Source organism: Elgaria multicarinata, chromosome 1 (assembly GCF_023053635.1).
Source record: "Elgaria multicarinata webbii isolate HBS135686 ecotype San Diego chromosome 1, rElgMul1.1.pri, whole genome shotgun sequence".
NCBI classification, from domain to species: Eukaryota; Metazoa; Chordata; class Lepidosauria; order Squamata; family Anguidae; genus Elgaria; species Elgaria multicarinata.
In genome coordinates this window covers 43,849,530-43,867,658 of record NC_086171.1, presented here as the reverse complement: position 1 = coordinate 43,867,658, position 18,129 = coordinate 43,849,530, and the positions used below count along the sequence as shown (strand labels likewise).

The 18,129-nt window shown below is 42.6% G+C and overlaps 1 protein-coding gene across 1 annotated transcript; it reads right to left on the bottom strand.

Annotated features, from left to right (window-relative positions):
* Window positions 1-712: 712 nt before the first annotated feature.
* Window positions 713-3,453, bottom strand: FAM237B (family with sequence similarity 237 member B). Its single transcript, XM_063120600.1, has 3 exons — window positions 3,440-3,453; window positions 1,212-1,576; window positions 713-762 (listed from the first exon to the last, which is right to left on the bottom strand). Exons 1-3 carry the CDS (start codon window positions 3,451-3,453, stop codon window positions 713-715), a joined length of 429 nt encoding a protein of 142 aa, XP_062976670.1.
* Between the last annotated feature and the right edge of the window lie 14,676 nt (window positions 3,454-18,129).

Genomic DNA, 18,129 nt, shown 5'->3' with positions numbered 1-18,129 from the left:
AGGCTTATCAAATTAGAACACAGTCAGGAAAAGATCACAGGAAATAGTTCTCAGAAACATCCATAGTAAAGGATGTGCATTCTGAAAAGCAGGTTGGTCTCCTTTAGCTCGGCACCACCTTGCTGAGCTGTCTTCTGCATAGTTGCCTCTTTGTCCTACAGTTGAAGTTTGTCAAACCTGCAGAGAGGAGGAAAGAAAGCCAGTTACACATAAGGGCAGGCCTGGTTGCCATCTTTTCTTTTTCTGTTTGAAGTTGTTAAAGGTCATACAAATTCTGTGCCTATGAAAGCTGGAAATATACTGGCTGGCTTTCATTTTGCAGTGTAGTAACGTATAGATGTGTTAGACTGTGTCGTGTTTCCCAAAACCTCCAGCCTTATTGGGAGACGATAAAGAGGTCTGCCACATAATCCACTGAGCTTTATTCAGGCAATAAACATCTCTTCCCACCTAAAGAGAGTCCAACCTCTAGGAACTTTCCTGTAGGCAAAACTATGTGAAATAAGCGAGACAATTGTCCTTTCAAGAAAAATGGAAAGCCTTTTCCCAGAACACTTTAACTTCAGGGAGGCTGGTTCTGAAGAAGGAGCAGGAGGAGGAGATTTTTCAAGAAGCAACAGATGCTTGGCGTACAAGCTAAGAGTTTCTTTTATAATTAAGTGTTACCCATTTTTATCATTGTTATTTTACTTGGACCCGCGAAACTACTGTCTCATGTTTTTTCCTCCATTTCCTTCTTCAACTCCTGACAAAGGACACTGTCTGAAACGCGTAGAGTAAATTGAAAAATTGATTTGAGAATAAGAATAAAGATTTAAAGCACCAGAACTTTGCATGTGGGAATACTGATTTCCCACAGACTGTGTGTTATTAATGTTTTCCGTGATAAGGTCTGGTGAAGGTTCATCCCCAGCTGGTGAAGAGCTGGGAGGGAATCACCTCCCCAACTTCCCATGTAGGCTGGTACAATTTCTGGTGCTGACTCTTCTGCTTCAGAATCTGATTCTGATTGATCACCTGAAACGCCTTCCCCCAGCCTAAGGGGAAAAGGCCTAGTCACGACAGATTGGTGGGGCACCACTATTAAGTACTTAGTTGTAATATAATGAGAAAAACAGGGACAAACATATCAAGAATGATTTCCTTAATCTGTGTGATACAAAATGGCAAAACGGACAAATCAGTACTACTGAGTTGTATGATGAAATTACCTTTAGAGATTTTCGGTGCATGGGTAAAAGTATTCACTGGAAATTCTAATTGTCTCCTGCCCATTCCATGAGACCTTGAGAGCACACAATCTATGTACATATCCCAGAAATTCTGAGCCAAGTTGTTGAAGACTTCATTGTGCTTGGGTTTAGACGACTCTTTTAAGAACATCATGAATTCCCAGAGAGCAGTAACTGTGCCTTCTACTCTGAGTTTCTTCATTTCCACCAGCCTAAGAGAGGAGATTTCCCAGCACTGATTATCAATCTCTCCCAGGCTGGCAGGGGCTTCTTTTTGATATTCTAGGATGCCATAAACTAAATTCACCATCAAGAGACAACCCAGCTGAAGATACCACCTTCTTCTGCATATGGATTCCATTCTGCACAGAGGTATCTGAAAGCAATACAAAGAAATCTGACTTGGTATCATTCTCTTGTCTTCTGTTTTATAACTTTGAAACATACTTTAGCATAATCTTCACAATAAACATGTGAGGTTGTATCAATAACAAAATGGCCCAATCCAAGCAACCAGAAATGCAGCAGCAAGGATTCCTTGCACCTATTATTATTAGCATTATTGACAGCACTGATCTCCTGATCAGTGGTTGGGAAGGATGAAGGAATGCCTAGACTGACTCCATCATCTACTTCTGGCCCATCAACCAAGAGTTGGAGTAGGCTTGGTGAAGCCCAGGTTCAAATCCCCATTCAGCCAGGAAGCTGCCTGTTTTCCCTTTGAGATGCTGAACTTAAGAATGCACTTTTAACAGCCTAGAGTTCCCTCCTTAGTGGCTTTTGTGTGGAGAAGAAGCAGTGGAGAAACACAGGAGAGTCACAAATGGAAAACAACAAACACACATGGGCACACCCATAACATTCCATGAATAAGTCAGGGCAAAGGCATGATAAAATCCTCATCTGGAAGCACCCTGAAACAATGAAGAGCTGCTGCCAGTCAGTGCAGACAGTACTGAGCTAAATAGATCAATCCTCTATCTAGATATAAGGCAGATTCCTATGAAACTCTCAAAGGCTATTTGAATAATAATCATAATACACTCCAACTGTTGCCCCAGCACTGCCTCTGAACATGGATATCCCATTCTTTGCTATTAAGATGTTGAAGATGAAGATGGTGATGATTTATCCAAAACCTTTTACATTCTTTTATTACAGCAGTCTTTCCAACAATCCTGTAAGGTGGCTCATATTTGCTCCACATTTCAGGTGGTGAGAAAATTGTTTAAGGCTACCTTGAGAGTTCTAGACTGGGATAAGATTAGAACCAGGGATGACTTCTTAGCTCATTCTCTGTTACTATATAGTTCTTTTGAACAAGGAAAAGTTCAGACAGCACCTGTTCAAAAAGTTTTGGAATATAAGCTATTCTGGGAGCCTTTCTGGTTGAAGAGTGGGGTATAAATGCTACAAACAAACAAACCTTCTTATATTGCACCAATTCATCAGCACATACATGGCAACCTAAGAACCATCACTACTACTGAAACTACATGATCTGTAAACAATATTTACTTATTTAACACCTGCCTTCTGGGTTTCATTGATTTATACTTGCATCTCCCTGTACCATTATTTAGAAAGACATTAAAGTTTTTCTGGTTATTTGCTCTTGCTTGTATCCCTAGGGAACATCAATTATATCAAGGCCACATGCATTGGAAATTTATAACTTTGTTCCTTGCCCATGTGTAATTAAGTTTTTACAACAGCAAATTGCTTCTCACAAAGCAGTTCTCACTTGAGAACTCCAACCACTATGATTGGACTATCAAACCCCAAAAAGCAATTAGAGACATTGCTTTAATTCTAAAGACATTTACTAGGGAAGAAATCCCATTAAACACAGGAGGACTAAGGGAGCTCTAGATGAAGCTTTTATTGTGCAATTGCCCTGCTTTATTCATGGAATGTTTCAGGGGGTCCAGATAACAACTTCCTCTTGTATCCCTTCCACTCACTCACTCACACACACACACACACACACACACACACACACACACACACACACACATTAAGGAGGAAAAGATGAAATAGCTGCAGAAAAACCTTTAATTTTGTGGCACTAGGAGCCATCCATCTGGAAGCACCCTTACTTCCAAATAAACATGCATAGGATTACAGGGGAAGTTCTGGGATCTGGGTCCTCTCTGTTCAGTTAATAAAAGACTTTTAAAACATTAGTTTTCATCAGCCGTAGGGACAAAGAAAAAGTCATACTTACAGAGATACAGTTTGGAATGGAAGCTGTCTATGCTGACTGGCCACTTAAAGACAGAAGCAGGGAAACGCGCCTCACCTGGCTCCTAAAGATCAGATGTCTGCTGCTGCTGGCTGGTATTGCTGCTGCTGCTGCTGCTTGAGGGTACTGAGAGTACACAGCAGAGGAAGACAGTGACAGCAGCAGGAGCAGCATCCACAGCAATAACCCTATCAGGTGAAAATGGAGAGCAGAGGGTCTATAAATCACATAACTCCACCTCTGTCCGCATCATCTCCTCTGAGTCAATATGCTATACATCCCTGCCTCCCTTTTCCCTTAGCCTATCAAGAACATGTATCCCCTTATTCAATAACAGTTCCAGGCAGGCATCCCGCTAAGTGATGACAGCCTTGTGTGTGTTTATTGAGAAGTAAGTCCCGCTAAGTTCAGTGGGACTCACTCCTTGGTAAATGGGCACAGTCCTGTGTATATTTACTTGGAATTAATTCCCATTGTGTTTAACGGGACTTAACCACACAAGTTATTGTGCATAGGGTTACAGATTTAAAGTAGTTCTGAGTTCTGCTGGAACTTGACAGATCATGTCCCGATCAGTGCTAACAAATCCGTGATTGAATTAAAAACAGAAACAAAATCAGTTAGAGAACATTGCGAGAAAATGTAAGAATGATCTCCCCGACGAGGCTTGCCTGGCGCCAACATTGTTATCTTTTCGGCACCAGGCCAAGCCTTTTCTCATCTCCCAGGCATTTAACAGCATATACTGAGTTTTTAACTGACCCGAGAATAGTTGTTTTAAATAAATATTGTTGTTTTTATACTTTTGGTGGTTTAAAATTTTGTATATCTTCTTTAATGTTCATTGTTTTTAACTTTTGTAAACCACCCAGAGAGCTTTGGCTATAGGGTGGTATATAAAATAAATAAATAAATAAATAAATAAATAAATAAATAAATAAATAAATAAATAAGAAAAAATACAGATGCCACCAGAAATAGAAATGTAAACTGCAGAGAGGAAATAAAACATGTGTTATTTATTTAGTCAATTTACATTATGGCCTTCAGAAACAGGACTCTTGGCGTGGAGTACATTTTAAAAACAGATACAATAAAATCATAAAAACTAATCGAAGTCACTGAAGCTGCAATAAAAGCCATTGAAATCCAGCAAAGCTATAAGACTAGCTATACAACATGCTGGAAAGACTGGAGAAATAATAATGATGATGATGATGATAACAACAACAACAACAACAATAACAACAACAACCTCTTGCTTGGTGCCAAAAGGACATTAGTTTTAATAAATATTTTACAAATATTTTTGTAATTTAAAGGAAGTTTGGATATTTTCTGAAATGCTGAAGATCTGTTTAAATATGTGTGCTACTGAAAGCCCTGCAGTACTGATTTTATTGTTTTATGCCATATTTTATATCTTGTCTTTATGGTTTCGATTAGTATTTTATTATTGTAACCCACCCAAAGAACTTCATGACTGTGGAGCATGTACGTGTTAATAAAATAAGGGCACAATCCTATTCATGTTTAGACAGAAAAAAGTCCTGCAACTTCCAGCATTCCTCATGGCTGGCTGAAGTTTTTTTCCCCCCTTTCCGAACATGCATAGAATTGCAGCCTAAATAAATCAGAGTCGGCGCCAGCAGGCTTCTCTGGGGAGGGAATTCCATAGCTGAGAAGCCCTGCCTGCTGGTCACCACCCACCTAACTTCAAATAGTGGGAAGACCCCAGGATTGGTTTCAGATGAAGAGACATGGGCAGACATGCGGGAAAAGACAGTCTTTCAATTAGCCAGGTCTCAAGCCAATTAGAGCTTCTAACGTGGGCTGGCAACTGTGGCGTTACTCCCCACAAGTCAGTTCCCTAATGTATGTCTGTATTGGTAAGTCTGTGGAGCTTAGAATGTTGACCTGAGTGGGAGGAGTTAGAATGTCTGAGGATGGGGGAGGAGTGATATATAAGGGAATGACTGAGGGGATTGAGGGAGACTTTTAGGTACTCTTAGAGTCTTTAGCTCTCTCTGGGTAGAGTATTTGGGTTCTGGAGAGTTTGAATTCAGTATAGAGAGTGGTGTCATTTGAGTGGGGTGTGCAGATAGTTTGTGTGAAATAAACAATGCTGATAATAAAATTCAAGAGTGAATGTGTGTGTAACAGGAAAGCGTGTATGTGAATGGGTGAAAGGATTGGATGAGAGGTTTCAAAAAGGTTTTTAAATGTTTTATTTTGAAACAAAGCTTGTGAACTTTTAAAAATAAATTTTAATCATTTTGTTTTAACTACTACAAAAATTCCACGTGTCTGTTTGGCGTTTATTATCTGAAGTTGTTTACATTTAACACCCACTCCGACAATAATTCACCTCAGTACACATTACTCACAGTGTTTTATTTTATATATTGAAATCCTTCTCCATTTAAGCCCTTTCTCCACATAGTTTGGAGGAAGGTGGTTTTTGTCCCTCGCATCAGGCGTATCAAGCGGTGGTGCTTGGCTTGAGCAGGGAATGTCTGCGGCCGGGCCTGTTGTTCAGAGCCTGTGTCGTGGCAGCAACCAACACAGCTGTGGTCTCTACAATGCAGCCATCATTTCCAGTGACAATGGTGGATCACTCAGAACTCCCAAGCTCCAATCCTGATCATTAAGAGCAGGGGCCAGCAACCTGTGGCTCTAGGATCACATCCAGTCCTAGACCTAATTTCATGCAGCCCTCAGTCTAATTTTAAAAGACCTCTGGCAAGAGAAATTTAATTAATTAATTAATTTAGAGTATTTTTATCCCGCACCTCAGCCAAAAAGGCTCCTGGAGCAGCTTACAATTGATCAGTAAAGAAGGCAGTCCCTGCCCTCAGGCTTACATTCTAAAAAAAAGCATGAAACACAAGGAAGAGGGGATTGGGATGGAAGAAGGAGAAAAGAAAAGGAAATTAAGGAGATGGTTCAGGCTGGTGGGAAGGCCCTGCTCCCCCCTCTCATCTCCCAATGGAGGGGGAGACCAACAGCTCCTCCTTCTTCCCCACAGGGTCATGATGACAGTTAGCCCAGTTCAGGGTGGGTGTGGGGGTTGCAACTGAAGCAGGCCCTGATGGTCTCTGCCTGCTCCTGTCTCCCTCACTTCTTCTTCCCCACAGGGTCAAGGTGACAGTTAGCCCTGTGAGGGTGGGGGTGCAACTGAAACAGGCTCTGATGGTATGTCTCTCCCCCAGCAGCCACTCAGGCAAGGAACAAGAGAGAAAGGAAATGGAGTTTTGGAAAGACAGAGGGCCAACACCTTCTCTCTCTTTCCAACAACTCATTTCACCCTAGTGTTGGTCCTGCCCACTGCTGTCACACAGCCTCCAACAGATTACCTGGGACAATGCAGTTCTCAACAGAAAAAAAAGATTACCACACCTGCATTGGGGGGAGTTCTGACCACCATCTCCCTGGTCAGGCAAACCACCTACCAATAGGACCTCCATCTTGCTTAAATTCAGAGGGAAAGCAAGCAGCAGCAGAGCACCTCTCCATCTTGCCTGGGTCCAGCTCCAGCTGAGAGCCGCCTCCCTCCTGCTACCAACTCATAGAATCATAGAATAGTAGAGCTGGAAGGGGCTTATAAGGCCATCAAGTCCAACACCCTGCTCAATGTAGGAATCCACCTTAAAGCATCCCTGACAGATGATTGTCCAGCTGCCTTTTGAATGCCTCTATTGTGGGAGAGCCCATGACCTCCCTAGGTCATTGGTTCCATTGTCGTACTTCTCTAACAGTCAGGAAGTTTTTCCTGATGTTCAGCCAGAATTTGGCTTCCTGTAACTTGATCCCATTATTCTTTGTCCTGCACTCTGGGAAAAAGAAATCCAGAAGCAGGGTGCCACAACTAAGATGGCCTGGTCTCCAGTTGTCTTCCACCACACCTCAGATGGTGTTCAAAGGTTAACACATTATTCAGGGACCTAGGCTTATGCCAACAATTCCCAGCATGCCTTGGGTGGGAGGGAAGATTTATCAGGCTTTGGCAGCCATCATCTGGAAATCATCTGAAGGGACAGCGCCTGGAGAGAGAAAAGAAACTAATTTAATTTGTTTTAAAGTTACCTCACAAGCCTAGGACCAGCCTACCTTGCAGGATTGTCATGAGAGTAAGAGAGGGAAAAAAGAAATGAATTTCATTTGTTTAAAGGTTAACTCACAGGCCTAGCACCAGCCTGCTACTTTAAGATGATTACCTCACAGACATATTTCTTAGGGAGCCCAGGTAACACCAGGTAGAAACTTGAAATTTGGCACGCTGATAGATCTGGCTGTACAATGTACCAGAAAAATCTAAAAACATGAAATTTTGGATTTAAAATATTTTTAAAGAATTTAATAAAAATCCGAGGCTTATGCTTATAATTCCCAGCATGCCTTGGGTGGAACTCCCAAGTCTTCTCTTGCCACCAAACAATTATTCCTTCATGACATTTAATAAATAAAATTTCTTCAGCAGGAGATATTGAAAATGGCTTTATCCTCTATGTGGCTCCATAGCAGTGGCATAATGCCACCAGCACCATAAGGTTGACCATTTAACTAAAAAAATTTTTTAAAAAAGGTGCCATGGTGTGTCTTCAGAGTGAAGGTATGTCAGAGAAAAGGCCCAAGTCACTAAGATCTGCTTCCCTACTATATGTTATTCAAATATGTGGGCAATGCTGTGTATATTTTGAAAACATATTCTAAGTTTTGCATCTTTTTTAGCTGGTAGAAAGGCTTTGAAGTTTAGACAGTTTTGACGGCTGCTCTGGCCAAGGCATGATGGGAGGTGAAGGCATTTCAGGTAAAACAAAAAATGTGGTTCATCACGAAGCTCTAATTTAAAACACAGTTCTTATTAACACAATTTTCCATTTATTCTAACAAAACAATTTACTAACTCAATCAAACTAAAAAAAAATTAACCAACCTTAAAGATGAATAAGTTGAAGAGCATTTTTTTTTATTTATCAAATAAATGTTATAAATATTATTCACTGACCCGAGCATTGCAGGGCATATCGACTAGTTTCCTATATATCTTTATTCAGCAAATAAGCATATACTGACTAATTTCATTGGTGATGTGATGTGAACGTGAATATGATTTTTTTTAAAGTACTATTTTGTTCTTTCTACCCTGAGGCTTGGTTATGATTTTGAAGCACTTGCTGAACATTTCTAAACAAAATGTAATTTCTATTTAGTGTGTGCGGGGAACATGTGTGTGTGTGTTTATTAACACAAGTACTACATAATTTTCAATATGGAGAGTTACAGTGAAAAGAGAATCAACTCTTGCATTAAACGCTCCTCCCTTAGCCGGGGGAGAGGTTTTATTTCTAGGGAGAGATGCGGGTGGGGGGAACTCCCAACTCGTTTTTCACATGTGAATCAAAGCTCTTCACTTGAGTGACTACCTCATTGCATCAAACAAGAAACCCCATACTGAGTTCCTAAAGACATTATAATGGTGTCATTATTGTAGAAGAGGAGGTGGCTGGGGCAGGAAATTGCCATCTTTATGGCAAAAAAATTATGTCACTGAGTATCACTCAACAGGGTCTTCAACAGTAGTCATTGTGTGATGAAGCCAAAAGAGTACACCCATCACTGGGTGCTTCCTCTATCTCAGCACCCCAGATGGAGGGGCAGATTACATTTCATTGATTTAGATCCTTACAAGACCTATCTCCATGCAATCTAAGCAATTAGACTTACAAAAGCACAGGAAAAGACTCATGGATCATAAACTCATTTCCAGCCCTTTTACATACTTCCTGTGACGTTATCTCTGTTCCTCAACACAAGTCCATATTTCAGATTACCCTCACTTTAGTTTACACTGAGGGTAGTATTGGTTCGCGTTCATTATAGTGTATTTGTAACTAGGAAGTTTTCTGCTCTATTACAGCCTTCTCTGTATCATCCACATCTAGCAGAGGAAATGGTTGTTAGTTGGGGAGTATGGGAGCTGTAGTCCAACTCAACTGGTGTGTACCTGGTTGGGAAAGGCTGCTCTACATTATATTGTGGCTGAGACTTGCCCTTAATTGCTTAGCAAAACTAGCATGCACCAATTTTGTGTCTGAACTGCTTTTCTATGGCAGTAGGGGAGTCACCTACCAAATGGACAATCTCTAGGCCATGGGTGGGCAAGGTGTAGTTCTCCGTGTTTTGGACATAGCTTCTATCACCCCATCCAACACAACCAATGGTGAGGAATGATGAGAGTTGTAGTCCAAAACATCTTGATTGCTGTCAGATGCTCGATCGGTCACTCATGAAAGTTTGCGGATCCTTTATATGATGTCGTCAATGACCAGGACATCTCCCAGAGTATCTGTTGGAAATTCCACCATGAAAAGAACCACTTTTAAAGTGGTAACATCCTGAAAAAGTGGGATCTTTTGACACTAGATGGCATTGTCTCAATGGAATGGAGAAGTATTCAATTCAAAACATGTGGTTGCCCCTCTCCGCCTGTGTAATGCAGCCAATAACAATCATGCCAAAAAGCAGGAAGCACAAACATCCCAGGTACGCAACACAATTTCCCCTTAATGTAAAGACATCCCTAGAGCCGGAGTCAGTATAATGAACTTCATCAATTCATCTACAATGCAATCTTCCTTCCCAAAGCCTCGTCCTTTCCCCTCCAAAATACAAAAGGAGTACTCCCTCTCCTCAAACTGCCAGTAACCTTCAAAAGCAGAGAAGGGTAACTATCTGTCGAAGGAAATAGTCTTAGGAAATGTACTAGTCTGAAATATAATAATTTACAAAATATAACAATAATAGTATAAATGTTATATATTTGTATTGCTTTTTAGTTCTTCAGATATTGTTTTTAAATGTGTTGTATTTTTTAGACCTTTCCCTGCAGGTGGTTTTACTCTAGTTTTATTCTGTTTGTAAAAACTACCTGCAGGGAAATAGGTTGGACACTTGCACAATACTAGTGATACAAGCCTAATCACTTTTAAGCATACCTACCTGGAAAGGATTCCCATTGAAAGCAATGCCATCTTCAAATCAATAACTCTTCCTTTAGAATACGGTTAAGATCACACTGTTAGACTGCTTGGAAGCTAATAAAATTGAAGACAGCACTTACTGCTGCCTCATTACCAGTAATCTTTACAACATTACTAAAAGACAAATCACTTCCTTTTGAATGTAAAAGACCTTTCTCTCTACGTAAACAACTATGGAAGGAACTGGACAACTTGATCTTCGCGGGTCAATACAAGGCCATTGGGGAGCTTTTCCCGGAGTTAAGAGCAGCAAATATCTACCTCACATGCAGTTACCACTTTCAAACCCTAAAGAGCTGTAATAATCAAATAGACTAGATCATTACGCAGATTATCCTTCCAAACAACTACTACAGTCATAAAGCTCAGAAGCATTTCTTGCATAATCCCTTAAGTAGAAGAATTGAAGGGATGGTATACTATGTAAAAATCATTATTTGTGTATTCAGATGTTCTTTCTAAATTTAGGGCCAAACACTACGTTTTCAGAAATATATGGAAGGGCCATAGAAAACACCAGCTAACTTGTTTGTGTTCTAAGCCTCTAATGAAGACATAAAAAATAAAAACTGTGGTGGCAGCGAAATGGAATTTCAGGGGGAAATGAGTGAGGGAAAGGTTTAATGCTCCCTCCCACACTTACACTTACACAAAAGTAAGGAAAACTATCACACATAGATGCGCTATGCATGATTAGCAGAATGTTATGTTTGCCCCCAAGTGAGTGTACTTTATGCAATTCTGCATGTGCAGAGTTCCAGCATAGCATGTCTGCCGTATGACATTTATATTTATATACACTGATGTATGAAATCTATATGGGAATTTCATTGTTAGTTTCTTCTTGGTCTTCTGCAGCTGAACAATTCCCAGAAAACCCTAAAACATTTGAGGCTAAAGTGGAGGTTCTTCCACGGGATTTATTAAACTTGATGATGATGATGATGATGATGATGATGATGATGATGATGATGATAACGACAACAACGATTTATTATGAAGTGCCTCAAATTTTCTAAGTTTTCTACTGAGATTGAAAAATCAGGCATTCCCTGTCCACATGTTTACAATCTAATGAATGTAGTACAAAAGAGAAGAGGGATGAAGAGGAAAGCAAACATATTCTCAGTTAGTGTGATTTATTTCTCAGTAGACATGCTATTAGACAGCTAATGTTTAGATGCAAACATTTAGATTGGAATGAACTGGATAAACCACAGGATAGTCCTTTATTTGAAAGTGCCCTATATTTAAAGGTCCAGTGCAAATCTAGTTTAACTATAAAGGAACGTTGGCTTCTCATCAAGACTTAGCATCTGGACAGCAAGCTGAGCAAGTACATGAGTTAACTGACCATAGCCTCCCCAGATGTATTTTATGTTTGTTTAAATTATAGCTATCATTTCTAGCATGTGCAATTTTTATGCGAATCTGTCCCCTTTTATGGCGATGCATTTCCTTTTATTTTTAGAAATGTACAAATGGCCACCTAGCCTCAACTCCCACCTCGCCACCTTGCAGATCTCTTTCTCTCACACACTTTTTGTGCTCTCCCAACCCATTTTTTCCACCCCCACACTCAATGAAGTTCATTTCTTGCACTAGGCTGTTTGCATTTTGCTAGGCTCTGGTGAGTGAGAGCATAAAATGGTAATTCTGGAGAGGAGACTAAGGGTACAATCCTGTTCACATTTACCTGGGAGTAGTTACTTCTGAGTAGACCGGTGTAGTAGTGCACAGACAGATGCAAAACCAAGAGAAGGAAAAGACAGAGCAGGGAAAGGCCAAACTCAGCAGTCAGTTGCCTAGCAGTTGAAGTAGTTCACTGCATCACATTTTAGCATTCGCTTGCTTACGCTTACATATGCCTCCATAGACCTCTTCCATCACCTCCAGGCTAACTAAGAGCTTTATCACACCAGCATTATACTGTGCGATCACTGTGAATTGCATGCAAAGGACTCTGAAGTTTTCCACCTTATAATCTGCTTTTATTGTGAAGTACTCCCATGCATCCTGCTTTAATTGCACTTCTTAGCCAAAAGAAGTGAAATATTTTGGTACGCAGAAAGTACAGTTTTTCCAGTCATGTGAAAGTACATCGCTCAAACTGCAACATGTACTTTCATCCCTGGTTTTGAATCCGGTGTTCGGAGGGTGTGTTTTCAAGGGGCAGTATTGCTGATGAAAGAAAGGGGTGTGTCTTGTCTCCAGTGGGTGTTTTTAATTGCCAATTCAAATCCTTCCTTCTCCTTCTTCCATCTTAACTCGTCCATTTTCACTTTAAAAGAAATGTGGGAAATGCATCCTCCTTGCCAGCAGCACTCTCATTTTTAAAGATAAAGAGATCCAAATAGGCACAGTAGTAGGTATTAAGGAGAGTTTTCAGCATGCCGAAGTTGAACCAGATTCAAATTTTATGATTTTTTACATTTCCTCCCTCAAATCCGTTGGAGCTTATACTGTTAGTGTGGAGGAACATAGGATCACATTTCCATGCCTTTGAACATCCGAAACTGTGCATCTTCAATGGGATTTACTTTACTCAAAAGTAAATCCCATTGATTTCAAAATCCCATTGATTTCAACTGCTTACATAACCTACTGCCCCTTGGTCTGTGCTTGGAGGAGAGAGAAATGGTGAAGGGTAGTAGTGGTGGTAAGATTTCCCCTCTTTCCACACCTGGGAGCTTTTCCTAAGCAGGAACCAGGGAGGGAGGGAGCCTCAAGGCAGGGTGAGGGGTTTTATTGCAGCTGCAAGAGGCTTCCAGTACCTCTCAATCTAAGGGCAAAACTAGCCATAACATCATTTATGCAATGAGCAACTGGGTATTGAGTTATGAAGGGTATTTATTAATTGCTTTACAGACTGACCTCACAAAGCAGTTCACATGAAATGATTAAAACAAGAAAATCAATAAAATATGCAATACAAAACAAAAAAGATAGACCAACTGTTTGTGTTGGAGGAGGTCATTCTGTTTCTTTTCCTCTCACAGCAAGATGGGAGTCTGCGTGCCACTGATGCCACCCTCCAATGGATCTTGGGAACTGGGGCAGGTCTACGGTGCCCACGAAACCCCCACATAACGACCATCCCTTCTGACATTCAGATAACGCCTGACCCATCCATGGCCATTCTTTTGCGAGTAAAATTCTTCCGTGCCTTTATGAAAGAATCGGGAATCGTAGCATCCTAGATCAGGAAGGGGCCATTGAGGTCAACCCCCTGCTTAACAGAGAAATGTGGTTTCAAGCATCCATGACAGACTGTTGCCCAGTCTCTGCTTGAATACTTTCAGTGATGAAGAGCCCAGCACCTCCATAGGCATCTGGTTCTATTGTCCGATGGCTGTGACCATTAAGGATGTTTTCCTGAGGTTCAACTGAAGTCTGCCTTCCTCTAAGTTAAGCCTGTTATTTCTTGTCTTGGATGAGAAAAGGACAGGTTGTGGCCCTCTTCTACAGGACAACCCTTTAGATACTTGGAAAGTGCCATCATATCCACCTTCGGGAGGCTAAACAGGTCCGGGCCCGATTCAAAATGCTGGTATTGACATTTAAAGCCCTAAACAGTTTGGGGCCAGGTTATTTGAAGGAACGCCTCCTCCCATATGTACCTGCCTGGACCTTAAGATCATCTACAGGGGCCCTTCTCTGTGAGCCCCTGCCAAAGGAAGTTAGGCAGGTGGCTACTAGAAGGAGGGCTTTCTCCGCTGTGGCACCCCAGTTGTGGAATGAGCTCCCCAGAGAGGTCCGCCTGGCACCTACACTGTACTTCTTTCGTCGCCAGCTGAAGACCTTTTTATTCTCTCAGTATTTTAACACTTAATTTTAACTTAAATTTAAATTTTACTGTTCTAACTCTGTATTTTAATCTTATATCAATTTTGCTGCGTGGTTTTATCCTGGTTGGGCTTTTAATACTGTATTTTGTAATTGTGCTTTTAACCTGTTGGTTGTTTTATTATGGTTTTAATTTTTGTGAACCGCCCAGAGAGCTTCAGCTATTAGGCAGTATAAAAATGTAACAAATAAATAAATAAAATATTACCTGTTCTGTCCATCTTTCCTTGTAGGACTCAGGTTCCAGGTCCTGATCCTCTTTGTTGTCCTTCTCTGAGCTCATTCCAATTTATCTCAATCCTCCTTTGAGTGTGGTGCCAAATCTGGACACAGTTTCTAAAGTGAAGTCTGACTTGCGCGGAGGAAAATGGAACTTCCATTGATATAACTGAAAATCATTTTTGCGCTTGTTGCAGAGGATTTGAAATTGCTGGATCATCAAAGCTCTTCCCTGCTTCCCTGGAGCATCAGCCTCTGAGGCCTCTTCCATGTCAGACTGCGCCTCTTGCAGCAATGGCTGCCTTGCCTTGCCCCAAACCTTCCTCCAGTCCTAGACGAGATGGCTCAGAGGGCCTGGATGTCCCAGGAGTTGGACTTCCGTGGTGTTTTCTCCCCTGTGCCCAGTTGAACTGTGTTATAGGCGCACTATCTCTGTTGCTGGTTGAGCCTGCAATGGGGCAGAGAGGGGTCTCATCTCCCCCACACATTGGGCACCAAACATTTAAGAGGAGGGGAAAAGGTGATGTCACATCAAACTGGAAACCCTGCACCTTATTTTAATGTGAGAGGTGGTTAACTCTGCCCGTGCCAGAAGTCCAATACCATCCCCGCAAGTCCCACATCCGGAGTCCTGCCCTGGAAGGAGAGATCGCCAGATGGGGGTCATGTGACTCTTCAACCAACTCATCATGACCCCATGTACCAATAGGATGAGGCCGTAGACCCCTGCTGTACATGTGGCAGACCGGAAGTGACCCCATATGGGTTATTTCCAACTCCATGCCAAGAAGTCCTACTCTGGGGGGAGGGATCACCTGATGAGGTCAGGTGACTTGTCTACAAACCCATCATGCGGCCTCTTGCTCTTCAGCCACATGAGCATGAGGAGGTCGCAGAGGGGTCACGTCACCCCATCAGGGACGCCGTCCATCCAGGGAAGGACTTTTGTAACTGGGATGTCTTGGGATGGGGTGGGGAATGATCCAGTGCCTGCTGCCTTCCCTCCCAGATCTTGCCCTGCGACTGGTGCTAATTTCTACTGGCCCTTGGACTCCTTTGTGACTCTGCTTCTGGGCTGTGTAATGTGTGTGTGACTGCTTGGCTGTCTTTTGCCCTGTGACTGCTGTGTCGACCCCTCCTGCCTTAGCCTGAACCCGTTAGGGATGTCAGAGGGATCCAGTTGTGGGGTGGAGCTCAACACGTTTTTGTCAGCAACGCCCCCCAGACTCTGTTCCCTCTTCTACCAGCTCTGTGCAAGAAGACAGGCCAGCTGGCAGAATTTCTGTAATTTTTCTTTTTTTGGTGCACAAAGAACTTCTGGCAATTTTATGCAAATATGCGCAATTTATAGCCGAATTCACACAAATCTCAACTTGGACATCCCTAACCCCTATATCTAACTGCTTCCATCCCCCCACTTGTATGGAAGAGGGCTAAAGGGACAAATCTGTTAGAAGAGGCACATGGCCCCCTCAGGAGATGCCTCCATCTGGGTGGGGCTTCTGGCAGAGGTGGGGGCCAAACCACCTGACTATGGGATGGGCACATGGTGGGTTTTGAGTTTGATGTGAGGTGGCCTTTTTCAATACTCACTCGACCTTGACCCTTTGTCTCCCATTGCAGGCTCACCAGATTCCCAGTCCAGGCATCCGTCTTTGTGCCACTTGGACACAAATTTAAGGGAGAAGGATGGAGGTGTTCCCATGAACTGGATGAAGTGAAGGGGGCATTTGCTTCAAATCCTTCCCCTGAAGCGTTAGGGATGGCTTTCCTCGCTCCAGTCCAGGCCCCAGGGAAGAGGTTGTCACGCAGTGACCCCTGTCTCTTCTGGGTTACTCTGAGCAAGGCAGCACCCACATCAGCTCAGGCTGGAGGTGGGGCAGGGCCTTGGAGAACAGGAAGTGCTGGCTGGAAGATCCTCTCTAAGGAGCTCTTCTTCAGGCAAAGGTCTGCAGTCAAGAGAAGCCAGAAGAAGGTTGGAGGAGCCTTGTGCAGAGAAAAATGAAGCTTTTTTTTTTTAGTATTTTTGGAAATATACTTCCATTGGTATAATCAAAAATTGTTTTCTCCCTTGTTCCAGAAGATTTGGAATTGGAAGATAATCAAAGCTTATTTCCTGCCTGCTCTGGAGCAACAGCCTCTGAGGACTCCTTCATGTAGGACTGAGCTTCTTGCATAAATGACTGCCATGCTGAGCCCATTACCTCTTTCCAGTCCTAGAAGAGATGGCTCAGCAGGCCTAGGCATCCCAGGAGTAGGACTCCCACGGTGTTTCTCCCATGCCCTATTGAACTGTGTTATAGGGGCACTATCTCTGTGGCCGGTTGAGCCTGCAATGGGGCAGAGAGGGGTCTCATCTCCCCCACACATTGGAACCAAACACATAAGAGGAGGGAAAAAGACAATGTCACATCAAACTGGAAACCCTGCACCTTATTTTAGCATGAGAGGTGGTTAACTCTGCCCCTGCCAGAAGTCTGATCCCATCCCTGCAAGTCCCATGGCCGGAGTCCTGCTCCGGAAGGAGGGATTACCAGATGGGGGTCATGTGACTCCTCAATGAACTCATCATGACCCCATGGACCAATAGGATGACGCCATAGACCCCTGCTGTACATGTGGCGGACTGGAAGCGACCCTGTATGGGTGATTTCCAACCCCATGCCAAGAAGTTCTACTCTGGGGGGAGGGATCACCTGATGAGGTCAGGTGACCTGTCTACAAACCCGTCATGTGGCCTCTTGCTCTTCAGCCACAAGAGCATGAGGAGGTCACATTGCCCATCAGGAACACAGTGCATCTAAGGAAGGACTTTTGTAACTGGGACATTTTCTATAGGCATGCAAAGCTGCAAAACATGAAAATTTCAAAAAGTGTCCACAATTTTGGCCACCACTGTATACTGCAAGGAGGTTCCAGGCATAGTAGGCAGAAAGGAAGAGAGGGTGGAGTGGTTGAAGGGTGCAAGAGACCATCAGGTGGCTGAGGACGGTGGAGCAAAAGTCATGGGCAGGGTGGAGTGTAATTAGAGCGCAGAAAGGGAAAATGTGTGTGTGTGTGTGTGTGTGTGTGTGTGTGTGTGTGTGTGTGTGTGTGTGTAGGTAGAGAGAGAGAATTGTGTCCTTTTACCAATCCCCTGGAGCAAATGCAGTGGGCCGGTGATCTCCGTCAGATCCAGCCAGGACTCTAAAAGAGGTGTCCAAGGTGTAAAGCACCTTGGATACATCCTTTCGAGTTCTGACTGAAACCCGGAGTGGATTCTCTGCCCCACTGACATCAGAGCCACCAACCCCCACAGAGCAAAGGGAAGGATGTACAAATTTGTCCATTTGTCCACAGTTTCTCATTCCTCCCTCCTCAATCTTAAGCTCGGCTTTCCCCAAACTCTAAGAATCCACAAGCATTTTTTGCCAGTTTTTCCCAACACATGCTTTTTTTGCATGCCATTTTGCCTAATATTCACATTTTGGGGAGCAATTTTATAATATAATGCATTCCCCCCACAAAGGACAACCGGGTTTTGCAACATACTGATTCAAAAGTG

Excerpts from the sequence above, each read along its gene's own strand:
- FAM237B (XM_063120600.1), bottom strand. Across the intron at positions 763-1,211 it reads TGCACCGAAAATCTCTAAAG|ACAGTGTCCTTTGTCAGGAG; the intron begins GTAATTTCATCA and ends TACGCGTTTCAG.